This window comes from Populus alba, chromosome 2, assembly GCF_005239225.2.
Source record: "Populus alba chromosome 2, ASM523922v2, whole genome shotgun sequence".
Classification (NCBI taxonomy): Eukaryota; Viridiplantae; Streptophyta; class Magnoliopsida; order Malpighiales; family Salicaceae; genus Populus; species Populus alba.
Window position 1 is genome coordinate 12729094 of NC_133285.1, and position 21106 is coordinate 12750199.

Genomic DNA, 21106 nt, shown 5'->3' on the forward strand with positions numbered 1-21106 from the left:
AAATTGTTTAGATAAAAACTATGATGACTAAACATATCATGGCATGCAAGTTTATAAAACAAAAAAAAAAAAACTTGTATATCTGAAATTGAATTAGATATTATCCTTAATATCAATACCAAGAATTACAGGGTGGTATTCAAAGTAGTAATTGAAACAAAATAAAACCTAGCATGTATACAAATACATATAGTAATAAAATATATTAAATTAGAACCAATGTAAAAATGAGATACTTAGTTGTTGAAGACATGTTAATTTATAAGAAATCGATGACGTTGTTGTCAAGAATTAAATTTTTAATCTTTAAGACTAAATTACTTATATACTTGTGCAAATGATCTTTGTTGCAAGTAGTTTCTTGAGATTTTAATTATTTAACTTTGAAACGATGCCATTCCTTTAAAAAGTTAACGAACCAATTGTATAAATGAACTAAAATCTCTTTTATGAAATGCCACAACCTAAGTTTTTTTGACAGCAAAAAGGTAACTAAATTAGAAGCAAAATAGGCTGAGAAAAATAACAGAGGAGAACCATAAATGAGTCATTACAAAAGGTATACAAAACATCTCTAATGAGAGAAATTTTTTTACATTTATTTTAGGATCCAAAACTAATACATAATCAATTTTAGTTATTATCATAATTAGTTTCCACTATTTTGTCTTAATTACCCACCATAGAAAGAATAAAAATTTGATGATTTTTTTGCTTTACAAATCATACTTGTTCTCTTTGAAAATAAATAGCTTAGGAAGTTGAAGAAGATTGATTTTTCGGATTCCTTGTTAATAGGATGACAAAAAAAAAAAATTCTTATGGGCCAAATAATTATTTATAATAAATTCAAATTCTAGTCCAAATAGATTTTTTTGAAAAAAAAAAAAACTCAAACTAATGATCAAGGACCGAGGTCTGGGGTTTATGGCTTGAGCCTAGTACATATGTGTGAGTTCAACCCATACTATGCTTAGACTTATTTATGACCCTTCAACTTTCCACTAAATAAATATACAAGACAATCTTGAATCTTTTTTAAGTGGGGATAAGTTGAAAAGAATTAGGAGGCTTAACATTTAGTTAGTCAATCCTTTTCTATTTATATGTGTACGGAAAAATACAATAGTTAAGGTAGAGATTACAACACTAGAGTAGTGCCTATAATATTTCCTATATATACATTCTATAATATGCTCCCTCAAGCCAAGGGTGGAGGATCGACCCGAAACTTGAAACGAAAAGCAGTAAAAGTAGTAGGAAGTGGTTTAGTGAAAACATCTGCAAGTTGATCCTGAGAGGAAATAAAACGAATCTGAATCTTCTTCTTCACAACCCTATCTCGTACAAAATGATAATCAATCAACCATAACATGTTTTATGTGCGCATTAAAAACAAGATTCGTAGATAAGTAAGTGGCACCAAGATTATCACAATAAATGGTAGGAGCAAAAACAATAGAAATCTGGAGATCTGTCAATAAATATTGAAGTCATATAACCTTAGTAGTGTCATTTATTAAGGCTTTATTCTCAGCTTCAGTAGAGGAGCGAGCAACTGTACATTACTTCCCTGATTTTTATGAAAGTGTTTGACCAAATAAAAAAAGATAACCACTTATAGATTTGTGATTATTAATACTACCTGGCCAATCTACATCCGTAAAACCATGTAAGATAAAAAAAAAAAATTACAAGTAATATGTGAGCCATATGTTATCATACCTTAAAAGTAATGCAAAATGAATTTAACAGCAGCCCAATGAGAATCTATAAGAGCATGAATAAACTAACATACTTTGTTAATAGTAAAACAAATAAATAGCCTTATAAATGTGAGATATTGAAGAGTACCCATAATTTGACAAAAACATGTTAAAAACAAAGGATATAAGCTTTGGAGGTAGAGACAGGAGTATCAACAGGCTTGCAAGATACCATACCAACCCGAGTTAGGATATTAAACGTATATTTATGTTATTGTAGCATTAGACCCATACCAGTGGACTGAACCTTAATGCCCAAAAAAAATGAACAGTTCTAAGTCACAAAGCTTAAACTCTAAGCTCAACAACTGTATTAGGCATTAAAGCATAGTAGAGTTGCTACCTGTAAGTAAAATATCATCAACATAAACTAAGAGATAACAAATATCATTACCAGCAGAGAAGATAAATAATGAGGTGTCAACCTTGAAAGTGTGAAAATGAATAAATAGTAAAATAATCATTTAAACGAGTGTACCAAGTCCGCAAAGCCTGTTTTAAACCACATAAAGACTTATACAATCTACACACATAAGAAGGAGTGGTAGAATCAACAAAACATAGAGGTTGTTTCATTTAGACCTCTTCGTTAAGAACTCCATTGAAAAAAAAACATTATGGATATCAAGCTAATGAATCTTCCAATCACATGAAATCGTAATAGATAAGATTAGTCTTACAGTTATCTGCTTAATAACATGACATAAGTTTTCAGAGTAATCAATACCTTCTTGCTAAGTAAAACCTCTAGCAGTTAGGCGCGCTTTATACCTCTCAATGTTGCCATCAACCCATCATTTTATCTTATACACCCATCGACTACCAACAATAGTCATTGAAGATGAAAGAACCAAGGTACTAAGTTTCATTAGCGTGCAAGGCTTGAATTTTCTCGAGCATAACACTATGTCAAACCTTATACCTGTAAGCATCAATAAAAGCAATAGGTTCATGGGTAGGAGGAGAAACTACTTAACAAATTAAAGCATCAGTGGCGGTGGTAATTGCTATTAACAGTGTTGTTTTCGGCTGCCTAGGATGGAGGACCATGTGATGTTGACGAGTAGCTGGTCGAGGAGGAGAAGAACTTGTACTTATAAGCTTCTGGAAAGGATACGAGGAGAGATCAACACAAAGAGAACCTGCTACAAAACCGGTCTGATTTATAGTAGCAGACTTGGAATCATGAACTTCTGTGGAGGGAGAACTTGTTCCTACATGATGGTTATTATAAAAAATAAACAGATGTGATTGTATGATAGGGCTGGGTGGGATGGAATGGTTATAGACCTGGTGGGCAAGTAGTGGGTTTGAAGAGCTACGACCTGGTGGGCAAGTGGTGGGTTTGGAGAGTTGTGATAGATAACAGGTTAGGGGTGCTGGTTTAGCGTGTTTGTTGGGCTGTAGGTTGAAAATTTTAGGGAGGATTCAAGGTTAGAAGGTGTGTAGGTTATATGTAGGTAATCGGTTTATGTGTTATCTGCTCAAACTTTGCAAAAGGAAATGCATCTTCATGAAAGCGAACATGACGAGAGATATAAATATGTTGAGATGCTAAGTCAAGACAACGATAACCAGAATGAGAAGAGCTTTATCCTAAGAACACATGTAGAGAGGAATGAAAATTCAAGTTATCTGCATGATATGAATGCAAAAAAGGAAAACAAAGACACCTAAAAGTACGTAAAAATTATAATCAAGAGTACAACAAAACAGACACTTAAATAAATTTTTATTTTGGAGAATAAGAGTAGGTATGTGATTAATAAGATATACTAATGATTAAAAAATATTGTTTCGAAATCATAATGGTGCATTATATTGGCCTAGAAGAGTAAGGCCGGTTTTGACAATGTGTCGATGACGATGCTCAACGATGTCATTCTATTCATGGGTTTAAGGATAGATTAACATGTGATAAATATCAATATTTTGAAAGAATTGATGTAACTTATGGTATTCACCACCCCAATCAGTTTAAATATATTTAATTTTAAATGAAAACTCACGCTCAACAAGTGTTTGAAAACAATGAAAAATAAAAAAACACATCAGATTTTATAATAAAAGGGTAATACCATATATGTTTGGTATGTGCATCAATATAGATAACAAAATAATGAAAACCATCAAAAGAAAACATAAGGGCAGGACCTCAAACATCACTAAATATTAAATCAAGTGAGGTTAGTAGTTTTGTGACCCGTAGGTCGCAATGATAAATGCAATGACTTACCTAGTAGACAAGCTTGACATTAAGCATGAGAGCGTCTAGAATTACAAACTATTTTATTGTTGGAAACTAACAAATTTAAAATACGAGAAGTAGGATAACCCAAATGATGATGCCATAGATCAATAGTAGCGGAGATGCAAGGAGACCAAAACACTTGAGGGATTAACATGGTAGAAGACATGAATAGGACATAAAGACCATCATTACTTTAATTGGAAAGGAGAACTTCCTTGGTGATAAGATTATTAACATAAAATACAAAAACATGAAATTCAAAATAAACATGATTATCACGATAAAATTTTTTGATAGACAACAATGGTTTTGTAATATGAGGCACATGAAAAACGTTAGATAATTTAAAAATGTATTTTGGGGAATGTAACATAGTATGTCCAATATGTGATATGGCAAGGCTCTTGCCATCACCAACATTCATGATTATTACCAAGATATGATGCAAAATTGGTCAGAGTTGCAAGATCAGGTGTAATGTGTTGGTTTGTATCGGTGTCCAGAAATCAAGTAATGGCAGAAACATTCTCAACAGCATGATGAGCAAAGGTCTATTGGGTACTGCCATAAAACTAGGCACAATATAGAGCTATATTGCCAAAGGGTGAGCATAATTGACACTTGAAATTCTTTTGCTGTCAAAACCACTATCCAAACCTTGTATTGTGCTTGTTTTATTGCTAGTTGTTTTGCCTCTAATTGGCAGCAGTTGAGGACTTGTTCTGATGACTGTAACAATTGATGTTGGGACATTAGTTTCCATGAGAACACCCCCTGTTACGATTGAAATTAGGGTTGTGATGAGATATAACAAGATAGGAAGAGGGCTGTTGTGTTGGCAATAGTGGTTGCTACGACAGCAGAGGTGATGAAAGTAGAGATGAGTTTGCATCCATGGAATAAAGGGAGTTCTGCAGAAATTCATGGGTAAGGAGGTAGCTGTGAAGGTTGGCATATGATAACAATCCTGTCTTGGTTACAAGACTAGTTACCAAGTCTTTAAACTCACCACGAAGGCCACAAAACACACATATATTAAAATCTTCAAGAGATATAGGCCAGTCAGTAGCAGCTAATTCGTTAAATAATGATTTTGTTTGCTGCATGTATATAGTAACCGATGCATCACCTTGTCGAAGATCTTGAAATGAACCATGAAGTTGCATAATGCAAGAGTTAAATGGAGACACAAGAGCTTTATCAAGAATGCGCTAAACGTATTACGAGGTATTACAATCTACCACGAGGTACAACATATCCATAGAGAGAGGATAATAACATGCTCGAAATAAGTTGATTTTATTGCTTTCAACGAAGAAAAGAATGGCTAATTGTCGAAGAGAAACCAACAGAACTGTTAGAAACATGAGATGGAAGACACGACACAAAGCCATCAACAAAATGAAAAACACCTTAACCAAGAAGATATGACTTCATCTGCATTCACCAATATAGATAATTTGTGTTCGTAAGTTTAAATGAAACAACTTGTTAGGTGTTAAACAAAGCTACTATAGCTGGAGTTTGTGTTCTTATAATATTCATACGAACGACAAAAACATGCGAAGAAGAGTCATTGATGTGTCTGCAAGCAAATGAGGATGCTGCTGTGGAAAAACACCACCAACAACAACTTGTAGGTGGTTGGCCGATTGAGCTACAATGCTGGTGTGGAGGGAGAAGTCGACTACAGTAGTAGTAGAATCTATTTGGAAGAGAAAGAGAGGAGTTCTGATGGAAGAAGGTTCTGATACCAAGTTGAGAAGAATTAGGAAGCTTCACCTTTAGTTAGCAAATCCTGTTTTATTTATATGTGTAGGGCAATATATAATAATTAAAGTAGAGATTACAACATTAAAATAGTGCCTATAATATTTCTTATATGTATATTTTATAATAGGATATAAGATTTTGAGTTTCAAAAAAACATGTGAAATAAGAGTTCTTTGATATTAATTTTTTATTTATCTATAATTTTTTTTTTAATCATGATAATATTTCGTGTTAACATGAACTTAGGTAGGAGAATAATTTTTGATAAAATTTTAATCCTAAAAGTAAATGAAATATTTCACTTTAAATTTGGCCTCAAATGTGCCTATTTAAGTGTGTTTATTTTACGCAAATTCTGACATACTGCTCAAAAAAGAATAAAGCCAAAATTAACAATTGCCTTAATTCAAATTGAGAAAGTACGGAATATCTGTAGAATTCAACCAGGTATTTCCTTGTATAAATGCCCCAACTGTAAACTGACTGGCCTCAGTTGAATTTGTGATGATCCTGTAACCAGGCCATGTCACCCTTGCACTTGTATTTGAACCTGGACCTCTGTTCATGTACTCCCCATAGTAAAGGGTACTCAAAGCAAACGATGCATTCCATTCCAGCCATCCAGCAGGATCGACCAGATCGTCAATATATGATCGAAGAAAAACTGTCCTTGAGTATTCTTTCCATGGCCGTCCTAAAAACGTTTGGAACGATGATTTAACTGGAATTAGATCAGCAGCAGCAGCAACCTTGCAGTTGAGGATTGATATTCCAGTGTTTTGGTTAGGGTCTTCTCTACCCTGGGCAGTGAATATGTTTCTTTGGTTTGAATTTGGTTTGCGAGCATACAAGTTGCTGGTTTGAAATACCACAGCTGCATTACCAAAAATGAAGTCAATCGTGCCATATATGTCGCACTCGCGATAAAATTGTCGAAGAGAATGGACATATAAGGTGTCTTGGTAACCAACAAAGCTGCATTGATAAAATGCAGAGAGGTCCGAGCCACTTCTTAAGGCCACTGCTTGGTGTTTGCTAGGCCCTGCTGAGTTTTCAAAGGTTATGCCCTTGGCAATGAATCCTTCTCCTACCACCGCTGCGAGCAAGTAAACAAATTAAAAGGGATGGGTTAGTTTCTATAAATGTACGCGTACAAACTGCGACAGAAATAAACATTATTTCGGAAAATCTACTGCTATGTAGCATGTGTTTGAATAAAATGACAAGAGTATTTATTTATTTAGATGGGAATAAAAAGGTAGTAGCAATTATCAGTGCATGGAGTATTTTTGCTCCATCATTTGAACATATATGTGTGTGAATGGATCGAATGCCTATCTACGAAAAAAAATAAAAAAATCAAGTCTTCTTTTTTATGCATCATGCAAAAAGTAACATAATTGTATGGGGTCTCACAAAGAGTTTTGGATGTGTAGTTGTGTACTTCATTTTTTATGCAAAAAGAAAGAAAAAGCAGGAGAAAATCATCAAAGTTTTGACCCAAAATTTCGACTTTCCAAATGTCAAAAAGACAGCGCTCTTTTCCCGACAAAAATAAGTACCTAAACGCGTTTCAATGGCCCACAAGACACGCTGAACAGGAGATGCGAGCGGATCCTGTGGCTACGCTGCGACACCCACTCTGTCGATCGCTAAAAACCTCATGCATCTTCTCGTTAACAACAAGAAAATCTCATCTATCTAATTCGATCGATGTTGCTCTCCAGCTTCTCCATATAATTTATAAATAAAAAAGTGAATGATAGTCGTTGCCCTACAAGTAAAATCTCTTCTTCTTCTTTTTTTAGTAAGACAAGGGCATTTATCTTCTAATATCATGTGTACACGTGTTTCTAAACCTAGCAAGCCTCCAAGTGATCGACAAAATAGGAATCAATTACACTCGAAATAATACCAACGTGTGATGCGGACAAAACCTGTATAATACCAATGAAGTAATGATGGCTAAAAAACACCATAATAACAGAACAGGGTCTAGAAATGTAAAAGCAATAAAAGCATCTACTTCACTCTAATGACAATCATTGTTTAGACTAGTTGAAGATAATGAGAGAGCAATCACTAACCATAAGGATGAAGCATCTAGTGATAAACCAAGTTTCAAGGTGTTTTCTCCATGGTGATTGCGTGCCTTTTACCAGCTGGACTCAGCACGACGTTGGACATAATTCGCTTTTCTCAAGAAAGTTGCAATTAATTTCAATAATGCAATAATGCATTATGTACTTGGATTGATTTGAATGCATATTTGTACACCGATTAATGTAATGTAATTCTTCATTACTTTTCACGATCGGAATCAGCATCGACCTACTTTTATCATGAGTTTTTTTTAGGTGGGTGGGTATATCTTTTGATCTAAGCAAAGCCAATCGGGTCCCCCACCCAAGTTGGGACCAGATTTTTCACCATTCTCGGGTCTTTTGTGGGATCGATCCAGAGTAAGGAAATAAAAGGACAAGAAACTGTAGTTAAACATTAAATTTCGAGAGCTCAACCTTCATGAGTTGTCCCCTTCTAGACTGAGATTTCAGCTGCCTACAAGCACGCCAAAGAATTCAAGGAACAGGACCTGTACGATGATAACGAGACAGCCCTGCCACTTTTTCTGAACTTGGACAGCCCGGATATTAAATTGAATCTAGCTCCTCCCGGTAGAGAAGTGGATGCAACATGGCTCCTCGAAATTAAAATAATCCACAAAACCTGCCCGATGTGATTCGGCCACTACAGCTGCCTCATGAGTTATTGACCATTACTTTTATATCCCACATAGCGTTAATTGTAAGCTTACTCCCTTTAGTTTATCAAAACTGACTAATTAGCCCTCATGGTTTCAGAAACTTGTATTTAATCCCTATGTTTTTTAATCCATTTATAATCTAATCATTTTCATCCATTTCATGTTTTTTTTTTTAATTAATTTGTTTTCCTACTTTAGAAAATATAAGAAACAGAAAAAAAATATAAGTAGACAACATGGAAAGATTAATGAAAACAGGACAGTTTTTAGAACAAAATATAACTAAATTTAACTTATCAACCATAGTCAAAGGATTTCTAATTGATTTTTTGAAACCAAAGGAGCTATTTAATTTGTTTTTTAAAATTAAAGTAATTAGATTATAATTTACTGTCCCGCATATACATGGCTCATCCAGTCACAGTGGTTGCCAGTGTCCGAATTTGACAATGATCACGATTCACGAGGAGATAATGAAAGAACCGAAACGGTGCAGCATGATCACCATTTACCTCTCCAATGACCATATGTAGAAAGTTTTAAATACTGAAGAAAAGAGAAAGAAAATTTGACTCACCGACAGTGGCTGACCGGAAAGTAGTCCATCCATCGATAACACTCCTGTTTGCTTTGACCACAGTCTTTCCAATGCCATCCCCAATGAACACTAGCATCTTCTTCTTTCTCTCCACCTCCACGTTCTCAAAATATGCCCCGGCCTTTATATATATCACAAACCTACGCAACACATAACCAATGTCGTCTTAAATATATATGCTACCAATAGTTATTTTCAGAGTTTAAGGAAAATGGTATAAGAAACAATGTGTACGTACCTTGTATCGCTTGAGTTTGGAGCTGCTCTCACCGCTTCGCTAATGGTAGTGAAGTTTCCTGTACCGTCTTTAGCTACTATTAAATCAAATTTGGTTGAATTGGCGGAAGCCTGCAAGAGGTTTCGATCTGTGGATGACAGCCAAGATGGAAACCCATGTTTTACGTTGCCATACTCAGGGAAAACCTCGGACTTAGATGTGTTAACGCCAGGGATTTTCTTGAGCATGGCTAAGGAGTTACTTACATGGTGAGATATGTTATACAGGCCTTTCTTGATTGCTTTCCTAACTTTTCCTTTACTACGAGCAAACCCATCAAGGCACGTGTACTGGTTCGTCATGGCACCACTTAATAAAGTTTGTAAGTCGTGGTAATGCTTTGAGGTTGATTTTCTTGGGGCGAGGTCAGAGATGGCTGATTTGAGCTCGGCAATGGTGTCATCGAAGAGCTCGATACAGTCTTTGAGAGCTGCCTTCTCAAGTGGTCCTAGCTTCATTTTGTTTCTGATGGCATTGCAGTTTGCGGAGGAGGCTCTAACCTCGTCCATTGTTTTGTTTAAGGTTGCAGAGATAAATTCTGGAAGGGACTTAGAGGCGAGATCTGGGAGAGATACAAGAGTTGAGACGCAAAGTTCAGGGTATAGTGTGCCTTTACACGCTGAGTGGGCAATTTGGATGTGTTTGTGGATGTGTAATCGTGGGATTTCTATGGTTTTTGAGCTAAATTTAGCAGGTCTTTTAAAGGAGAGTAGAGTTACGAAAAGGATTGAAATGGGCAAGAGAAAGAGCAAGTGTTTAGTTCTTCCTCTGGTGAGATACATGGTGTCGAATGCTGAAAGAATGGATGCTAATTTCAGACTGGAAGGGGGAAAGGATTAGAGAAGCGTCTTAAAATGAGGATGGCTGAAGCCTCTTACGTGGAGCATGATCTTTATTTTTGGACTTCATATTGCGTTTGGGCCTGGAGATGCTGGACCAAAAGTAAAAGACTAGCCGATTCTATATATATATATATATATATAAATGAATTTCTTTTATCAATGAAAAAAACTCATAAGCCATCTCATGAAGATGTTATTTAGAAAAACCAAATTGATAATATGGTTTTTAAAATAGTATAAATAAAGTTTTTTTTTTTTATATGCACTCCAATGGTAAATAGCCTTTCAAAAAAAGCCAATTGCATTTTAATATATTTGATATATAATTATTTTAAAAATATAAATATGATCTGGTTGACTTGAAGGATATAAGGATAAGTTAGATGATTCTCAATCAACTCAATATTAAAAGATTAAATTAAAAATAATTAAAAAAAAGGACAAAAAATAACCAAGTTAATCTGAGTGAATTCGTCAAACCTGACATGGTTCATGAGATCAAAAAAATCTTATTGAAAGAAAACCATAAAAACATAGATTTAAAAAAAAAATCAAAGAAAAAAAAACTTGTGAAGAAGAAAATAATATTGCAATGAATAATATTTTGTATGGTTATGATATTTTTACAAGATATGTAGGAATAACATTTTTGTAAAGAGAAATGATATTGTGGTATTTTATTTAGTATTTCCCTTGGAGCATGTAAAACAAGTATTGAAAAGTTGATTTTTTTTTTATTATTATTTTTTTTTGCTTTCAATTTAGCAAATCCCTTGGAGATGCTTTAAGAGCTTAAAACTACTGCAAAGTAGTAAAGGGAGAGAAAAACAAGTGACTAAAAAAACCTAGGATCTACAAAATAAAATGGCACATGGCATCAATAATAGCCCTTTGCAACAATCTACTATCACACATTATGTACGTATTTTTCAAGGTTAATTCATTAACTTAATGGTTGCATTGATGACTCAATAATCAAATTAATGAATCAAATTAATAATTGATAAGACCCATGAAAAACCTTATAAGATCAAGGTCTCTTCAAGGTATAAGGGTTATAAGATTGAAACTATTGGACTTGGATTTCATGAACACATGTAAAATAAAACCTTAGTTGGGTTTAAGGAATCATCTAGTGTATAAGTTAGCAAAATGTTAAGAAAAATAACATCTTAGAGGTTGTATTGTGCGTGTTTGAAGAAAAGGTATAAGGAAAAAGATGCTTAAATGTTGAAGCTGAAGAAAAAGTGAGCTCTTAGGTTGGAATTGTTTGTTTGATAGCTATATAGACATTTATATAGCCATGAGCCATACCAATTTGCAATTAGATTAGGGTAGAGAGGGGAAACACTTTTTCACCTATCTTCGAGATCATAATTTAGGATATTAACCCATAATGCTTAGTAGTTCATAGTTAAGTACAAAGCATGAAATCGTGACGATCATCCACTAGGTATAAGCATGCCATAATGCCATTTTATGAACCCACTTATGGAAAGGTATGCGTGATTCTTTAATGATTGGTATCAACTATACGAAAGGTAGATGAAGTAGTTTAGATGCTACCCAATGATTGTGTATTCGGGTGTAGTAGTTGGATTTGAGAGTTTAAGCATATTTAGGGGTATAACCTCTATCTAAAAGGAGGCATGACTAGTCCTCTATGAAAGGATGTAAGGTCAATTCAGGGAAACACATTATTGGTTTGTTATGTAGGGAAACACATGATTGGTCTAGGAGAATTATCTTATTGATTTGTAGACATCCCAAGTCCAATTTAGTGTTTTTTTTTAAAGATCTCAAATCCGAGAAATTTTCAGACAAACAATTTCAACGAAATCTTTCAATTTCTTATTTTACCATGTTATGCTCTTGCGCGATGCCTATTCTTTTACACTTTTTATTCCCTGCTTGTAGATTAACTCTCTCCTGCTCTAGAAAAGTTAAAGGAAGTAACGAGATTCTGATTCCTTCATGGGCTAAAGCAGTTGCTCTAGCAACTTTAATGCTTGCCAACCTTTATCCCGGTTCTTCTCTAGCTCCACTAGCAACCTTTATTAGCTGTTATGGTTCCCTTCCTGAATACGATATCACTCATCTTTAGTTTCCTTTCTTTGTTAAAGTTAGGTTTAATTAGTTTAAGACTAAATAATTTTCTTATATGATGTAATTTAAGTAAACTAGGGATTTGGAGATGCGATTTATCAAGTTTAAGCTATTTAGCCATGTTGTTTAATGAGCTAAGGTGCTTTTTAAAATTGTTAAGGGGATATCCAGGATGACTTTAAAATCTTATTGTAAAACCCCTTTATACTAAATGGTGTGGTTCCTTTATACTTTATGATGGAGTTACCATACAGTTATGGATAAGTGTTATCTTTACACATCATAACGAGGTCGTGAAAAAACCTTTATTAAAATGTATTTGTTTTAGGATAAAATGGAATGTCAGTCATGCAAAGAATATGCACAATCAAGTCCCATTAAAAGAGTGGCGCATCCAAGTCTCTTTAAGAGGGGATATATGGCTTAATCCTGTTAAAGAGAAGACATGGGATTAGATCCCTTCACGGGTTCGCATAACCATAATTAAGACTTTATCAAAGATAAAGGCTGGACAAGGTTGTTTACCATGACCAGAGTGAGATTATTTTCAATCTTAGGAAAAATAGGTGCCTTTATAGGTTGTCCCTTGTACCCGAAGAGGATTTAAACCTTTAGACTTGGGCAAGGTGGGTTCTTGGACTGGAGGAAAAATTCCTTTGTACTTGAGGCAAAGTTTTGCCTTGTTCCCAAGTTAGAGAATGTCTTTTTACTTAAGCAAAGTTATGGATTTGTACTCAAATTGGAGAATTTTCTTATACCATAGCAAAATTGTTTCTTGTACCTAGAATGGAGAATGTTTTTGTACCCAAGAGTTTTTTTTTTTCTTGTACCTGGGTTAGAGAATGTCTTATTTGATCAACTAACGAAGAGCCATGTAAGGGGAATTTCATAAAGAGTATTAAATGAAGATAGTTTTATAGAGAATAATGTATAAGGAATATTTCATGGTGAACATAGTTGAAGAAATTTTTATAGATAATATATGTAGAGAAAACCTAATAGGGAATAATACACAAGGATAATCTTATAAAGGTAATGTTATTATTTCTTCTACCTATATATGGTTTTCATGATTTGTTTCACTTTCATGAGGGTCCTATCAAGGCAAGTGTATAACTCTCTCCATAAAGCTAGGCTATGGATCCTATTTATCAAAGCTTTAATGGAAAATAGTTCTAGAAAGCCCTTTACCTTCAACATCTCTTTATTGATTCTCTTTTGGTAGACCCGAATTTCCTTACTCTCCACATAAGTGATGACAAAAACTAAATTAAGTTATTCTTGGTCAAGATACTTGTGCTAAATTAGGCTATAAGTTTTACATAAAGATTATTGAAACCAAGAATTGATCCTGGATTGAAGTTATGATATCATATCCAAACTAACCCTCAGACTATGATGGGAACAATATTGCACATGAAGTGTGTATCTTACACGATAAACTCTAAAATGCTAAACATATTTTATATAAGCTCTCTTAAGTTTATAAGTACATTATAGCTATCTAGGTTCATCATTATGGAGATAAAAACCTCTCAAAAGACATGTTTAGTCAATATGAGATTGAGGCACTTATAGGTAATCCCCAAGAGTGACATATGGTTAGTTGACATGACCAAAAGCTTGATATCTTCTTTTAAGTGCAGGAGTGTTGAAGTAATAAATAATCCGGCAAGACCGGGGTCGAACCACAGAGAGGTTAATTGTATAAATTATAAATAACAAGACAACAACAACAACAACAACAACAACAACAACAACAACAATAACAATAATAATAGTAATAGTAATAGTAATAGTAATAGTAATAGTAATAGTAATAGTAATAATACTCAGTACGTGGCGTTGTTATACCTGAGAATGATCTAAAAGATCGGGTCATAGTTTCCAGCCTATATATTGAGTTTATGAAAAGATCAAAGAGATATATTATATAATATAAACAAGAATGTAAATAATAATACTAAGTAGTAGTAGTAAGTAGTAGTAGTAGTAGTAGTAGTAATAATAATAATAATAATCATAATAATAATAATAATAAAGAAGATGAAGAAATTAATGAGAACTTTGAGATGAAACATTAATGTAAGGATTAAACAATGATAAAAAAAAAATGTCAAGGTTAGAGGATCCACTAATGGTATTTCAAAATAAGTATAGTATAAACTCTTTTATTCAATTGGAAACCACACACAAAGGAGGTTCCAATGGAATGATTTCTCATTAATAGCTCATTATAAATTATTAACATGATCATATTAATTATCTTATTTACATAACACCAAAACTGATGTTAACAACAAATCAAGTTTCTTTTATAGCACAAGTATAGGTGATACCATACGGTTGCGCTATGAGAGTGCCAAGCATTTTTTGTACCAAGTGTTATACAACACAAATCTAGATTAATCATTTAACAAGCAAGGTATTAAGAATTAGTAAGATAAAAGATAAGACATGTTAATATTAAACATTAAGGTCCATGTTGAGTTTACACCATACTTATTCTTACACCATTAGTGTAACCTTTTCACCTTGACATAATAAACTTAGCTAAACATAATAAAGAAGAGAAACATAAATAAACAAAACAAGAACATAAATAAGATACAAGTTAACTAAGGAAAGGAAAGGAAAGGAAATGAAAAGCATAAACAAGAAATTAATGAAAGCAAAACTTAAGAATTACAAAAAAAATATAAAGAGAGAAACATGAACTTGATCTGAACAACCAAGCCCCCAAATGCATGAAAAATTCCTCCTTTTATAGGCCAAAATTCGAAATTATTGATTTGATAAATAATTGTTGAGTGGGTGGCTAACTTTTGACTTGGTGAAAATCCTTATCTTCTTGTCTGAAATAAAACAAAAATGCTACCATCCTGATCTGGGTCCAATGGAAAAATATGAAAGCTTGTAGAAAATATGAGGTCATTTGGACTTCTAGAACTCCAGATATGGGCCAAACACTGAACAGTGTTCGGGCTGCAGGACAGATTCAAACTTCTTCGTTGTTGCTATAATTTGGACTTGAAAATGGCCTTTTTAGATCTTGATGAAAACATGAAAGTTGTAGGCCTATGTCTTACTGAATCTGTGTAAAACTTTGAGGTCATTTGGACATCTAGAACTTGAGATTATGACCCAATTACCAAACAGTGTTTCAGTTTGGACTGCAAAACTAACATCTCTTTTCTAAGTTTCACTCTCTTTATCTTCAACAAATTTCAGTAGTTGAATTCATCAATCAATCCTTTGATTTATGTGATAGGCCTGCATTTAAGATGAACATTTACCATATATTAGGATATTTTTATAGTATTAGACTTATTATTATAAAACATTTGCTTTCAAGTTAAGAAGGTATTGATACTTTAAGTGCAAAATGAATGAATATTAAAATCTTGAATAAATATGCACTTTTAAGTACTAATCATTAGTCACTAAAATGACGTATGGTCAATCCCCTAATAGGGGATTGAATTTTAGTTCAAATGAGAATATACAGTCGGTTTAAGGTTTAGTATTGTTAATTCTCTTTATATACATAATAATTCTAATTCAAAGATTTCTATAATTGATCCTAAATTTTATCTCTCGTCAATAACTAAACAAGTTTTTAATTTAAACATCGTGTAACCTAATATAACCAACTAAATGGAAAATAATCACCATGTCTTTTGATATCATTATTATGGTGCCATAATTAATTAGTGAAGGAAAACCAACTACAATTATTAAACTCGACTTAGCCTGACAGGTAAACCTAGGCCTAACTAACCCCAGTCCATTGACCTGAGTCAAGTGTAAAAAATATCAACCTAAAATTATCTCGGTTAGACCCGATCAAAATTCTATTTGACTATTTTACAAAACGACATTGTTTTAAATTAAAAAAAAAAAAACTAAAATGACATTGTTTTAAATAAATTAGGTCAACATGAGTTAATCATCCAACTCATTACTCAAGCCTAGAGTTGATTTTAATAACTTTAAAATCAATGGTGTTCTACCTTGCAATACATTTGCAAATGTAGATATGTGATGAGGCACAAATATATTGCAGTTCTTTTTTCAAAACAAGAATAATTTGGAATTTGAATTCATAAAAGAAATAGGGTTGTAGCCTAATACGAAGATGCTAAGAAGACATGTTGAAGTGTTGGCCCAAACTATCGGGTAATGTAAATTTCAACCATGCCCATCACAAACCCAATTTAAATCAATACGAGCATTGGTGTTTTTTAATTGGACCATGATTGTTGAACTAGTTAATCACAAACAAAAATGATATTAAGCCCTTTGGGGATTAATTGGATAAAGAGTATACTAGCTCTTACTAGCCGATCTGTAGCTTGATTTACATCTTTTTGTGTAGATAAATCTCCATATTTTGGTAATGTGGGAGCAAATGTCAAGTATCACATGGCTCGAATACAACCAAATTGAGCTAGATATAATATTAAAATATATGATTCGGTCAAATCTTAAATAAAATTTTCATTTTATTTTATTAACATAAAATACTTTCACAACTTCATATCTTTTACAAAATATGCTATTAGTTAGTTATTTGTTACTGAAACTCCAACAAATTAACAATCCAATTTTGAATTTACGTACATAAGTAATGTGTGATACATGAGTATTAAGCTAAAGTTGTTCAAGAAGTTTTAAGAAAAAAAAATGTTCATTATCGAGATTAACACACATAGGAACTGTAAAAAATAATCAGATTAATTAACACAAATTATTTTGCTCCGAGTTATGTATAGCTCTTTGAATGGTTATTGTTATGTTGTTTTTATTTAATTTTTATTAGATATAACTTGTATGAAAAAAATTCCAAAAAACCTTGAATTTATATACTTTGCAAATTACCAACAATTTAAAAATAAATTACTAATAATTGATTTAGAGTTTTTAAAGATTAATTTAATATAAAGTGATTTAACAAAGTTATCTAAATATGTTTTTAGCATATACATGAAAATTCGTAGAATAACTTTATAAGTTTAAAGATTAAAACTACAATTTTATAGACAGATCATGCATGAAATAATTGTATATAAAATATCTTGAACATAATATTAAGTACACTTGTTGAAGCATTTAGATTATATAAAGGATGCATGTCATGTTTCTATCAAGGATTACATCATTTATCCTTCAAGTTTTATTGCTAATCACGCAAATAGATTGAATGCAATAAACTTTATAGGATTTCAACAACACTATCTTGATTAGTTGCAATATAAATCAAGGTCCACAAACTTAGAAGAACATACTAATGTGAAAAAAACTTGATGATGCGACATACGAAGGGTAAAAAACCCTTGAACCTATAAACAAGATAGAAATCCTAAGAAAGTTAAAATGAAATTGAAAAGAACCTAATCCAATTATTACATGAATTAAGGAATCAAAGTTATTGGATAAAAAACCTCAGCCCTTTGATTATAATGAATGAAAAACTAGAAGTATAAGGAAGAATGCCACAAAAATCATTAATCTTTGATAAATACTGAAGATTTTAATAAAAAAACCAAGAGTATGAGCAACCTTGCCACACATAAAATATTATTCTGAAATACTCCAAGTCTTTTTTTTAACAAAAAAAAAACCTAAATACAAGCTAAATAACCATGTTTATACTAGGTAAAATATCTTAAATAGTATTGAAAAATGACAATATTTCTAAAAATAGGAAAAACAATCCTAGACCATTTAGGAAAACAATGCAATGTATGCACATTAGCTTATGGGTTTTATCGAAAAGCCTTCTTGATGTCCTATTGTTATTAAATTTTAACTAGATAAAAAAGATCTTTAGAAATGTTTGGCAAAATCTTACTTGATACAACGATTGAATTGAAAGTTATGCTTATTTGCGTAAAACTACACATTAAAAAACAAGCTCAAAATGGTCTCTAATGTCTTTGAATAATAATGATTGTTGTTGCATAAGGAATCCTTAATAAAAAAAATATTGTTGCCTAATTGATCTTCTTAGGAAGTACATAATCCTTCTAAAATAAGAATTCTACATGTAAAAAAATCCTTACCTTACAAGAATCCATAAATCATATGGAAAACATTTATTTTCTATCTTTTCTTATTTTGTAGAATATTTCAAGTGTGACTTCAAATATATCATTCTCTATTTGGGATGAGTTATAGAGCCTATCATGTGTAGATAGAAAGCTTGAGATAAATAGTTTTTAGCCCAACTTGAATCACAACAAACTTTTACTTTTAGCTTTAAATATGGCACCTACATGATGATCCAATTTAGCATATTTCATAGCTTTATAACCCAAACATCTTAAATTAGCTCATTAAATTCCTTTTTGATATTCTTAGATTTACACCTTGTAATAGACTTAATTGGTACCTTTAATAGATTCTTTGGTAATGCTTGTTTAATTTCATTATTCAAACTTAAGCTCTAGAATAACTAAAGAAAAATTAAGCAAAATGGTTGAAAATACATATGAGAAGAAGATAAAAATATACATGGTGCATATAACATCGCTTTTAAACCTTCTTTTTATACTGATTTCTAAAACCAAAACTGATACAAAATTAATTATAGTAATTATCAAAATTAATTTCTATCATTTTGTCTTAATAACCCGTCATAAAAAAATAAAAACTAAATATTATTCCATCTAAAAATAAATTGTTAAAGTAGAGGAAGGTTACTAGTTAGATAATCTAATAATGAGATTGCAAAAAATAATTTTTATGCCAAAAAATTACTTTATAGTAAACTCGAGTCCAAGCCCTATACCAAGCCTAAGACTTGAGCAGTGTTGAGCTGAGTCAAGCTGAGTGAGCGCGTATGGCTAAATCTCAAAACCCACTTAGCCTAGATCCTCTTCACTCTAAAATCATTAGTTGTCTCTAGGCCTAATTTAAAGGGTGAGCTTTTTTGGTTCAACTTGGTTTTTACTTAAAAAAATAACCAAACTAATTTTTTTTTTATTCAGGAATGAAACCAAACCGAAACAGGTTCAAACCGATAATTTTTTTTTCGATTTGGTTTGGTTAATTGATGTTAAAAACTAGAAAACTTGATTCCTTTGGTTTTTGGTTTTTTAGGATTTTTTACACTTTTTTCAGGCTTGTAAAAACTATTAATTGATGTAAAAAATGTTCTAATTACCCAATTTTCATCTTTACCCGTACCTAAGGAACCTTGAATTTATATTTCTATGGATTTGGTCTTAGGGTTGCCAAGGTAAAAGAAAGGTAGGGATTTAATTTTTGTAGTTGTTTATAGGTTTTTTAAGAGGACTCATTTTATATCTTGTAATAAAACGATGATGCAACAAATATAAAAAAAAATATTTTTTTTTCTACATGGTGTTTCTAAAAGCATTGTTTCATATCAAAATGTTAAATATTAAAGTTACTTTTGAAAGGTATTACAGGGAAAATTGGTATTAAGTTGTTATTTTCTGCTACTTGTCATCTACAGACTAATAAACAAACTGAAGTAGTGAATAAGACTTCAATTCAATTGTTAACATCTATTATCCAAAAGAACTTGAATCAGGAAGATTTCCCACCATTTATTGGATTTGCATATAATTGTAGTGTGCATTTTAGTACTAATTTCACCATTTGAGATTATTTGTAGTTTTAATCTTTTGGCCCTATTAGATTTGATTCATTTACTTTTTGATGAAAGTGTTTGTCTTAATGGTAATAGAAAAGCACATATGGTGAAAGATTTTCTATACCAAGGTATAACAACATATAGAGAAAAAGAATGAGCAATATACATACAATACCAATAAATGAAGGAAATTGGTGAGATTTGAACCAATAAATTAGGTTTGGGTGTATATGCGAAAAAGAGGTTTCTTAAGAAAAAAAATCGAAGTTGGTGCCAAAAAGAGATGGTCCCTTTCAGATCATTGAGAAGATCAATTATAATGCTTATAAAGTGAATTTTTTAGGTAAGTATATAGTTAGTGCTACTTTTAATGTATCTGATCTTTCTTTGTTTAATGTAGGTGATTATTCAAGGTTGAATCCTTTTGAAGATAGAGAGGATGATGCAATCTAAGCCACATCAAAGGATCCATTAGTATTTCTAGTAAATGCAATCACAAAAGCTAGAGTAAATAAGTTTAAGGAAGCTTTTAATATGTTTTTGCAAGACACATGAGCTCAGATGGACTACAAATAAAAACAACTCAAGAAGAACAAGCATTAATAAACTTGATTCATATTCAAGATGGACTTGAGGACCACAAGTTTCAGTTAAGGGAGTAATTTTGACATCGTTGAGCTTGTTTTGCCAAGTATTTTGTGTTTCCTAATCCAATAAGAAAATCATGAATTATTTGAGAAAAGAAAGTCTAATCAAGTAAGAAGTCTAATATATTAAGAAGATTCAATGGGAAAAGAATCCTACTCTACCATGGATGCTAAAGGTGGTGGCAAACTAAGATTATTAGGACAAGAAAATTTCTTATTCTATTTTTCAAAGAGAAGTGGCATAATGGAGGGATTTTACATCCAAAAAATTATTTCTCTTGTTTTTTAGGTATTAGCAGTGGCATCATAGGATAAAAATTTCAGAATATTTATTTTATTATTTTCAAGTTAATTAGTTAGTTTTTGGGTTATTTTGGGTTTAATTTCAAATTAAGTCTAGTAAGGCCATTAAGTTATCTTAGGGGTTTATCTCTAAGAGTATAAATGCTTTTTAGTAA

At 32.1% G+C, this 21106-nt stretch overlaps 1 protein-coding gene across 1 annotated transcript; it reads right to left on the reverse strand.

Annotated features, from left to right (window-relative positions):
* Positions 1-6060: 6060 nt before the first annotated feature.
* LOC118046815 (pectinesterase) lies at positions 6061-10301 on the reverse strand. The gene is made up of 3 exons (XM_035055858.2): positions 9391-10301; positions 9132-9292; positions 6061-6886 (listed from the first exon to the last, which is right to left on the reverse strand). The coding sequence occupies exons 1-3, from the start codon at positions 10209-10211 to the stop codon at positions 6192-6194; spliced, it is 1677 nt and encodes a 558-aa protein (XP_034911749.1). The 5' UTR covers positions 10212-10301; the 3' UTR covers positions 6061-6191.
* Positions 10302-21106: the final 10805 nt, after the last annotated feature.

Excerpts from the sequence above, each read along its gene's own strand:
- LOC118046815 (XM_035055858.2), bottom strand. The coding sequence starts at position 10,211 with ATGTATCTCACCAGAGGAAGAACTAAACACTTGCTCTTTCTCTTGCCC. Across the intron at positions 9,293-9,390 it reads CCAAACTCAAGCGATACAAG|GTTTGTGATATATATAAAGG; the intron begins GTACGTACACAT and ends TGTGTTGCGTAG. Across the intron at positions 6,887-9,131 it reads TTTCCGGTCAGCCACTGTCG|CGGTGGTAGGAGAAGGATTC; the intron begins GTGAGTCAAATT and ends ACTTGCTCGCAG.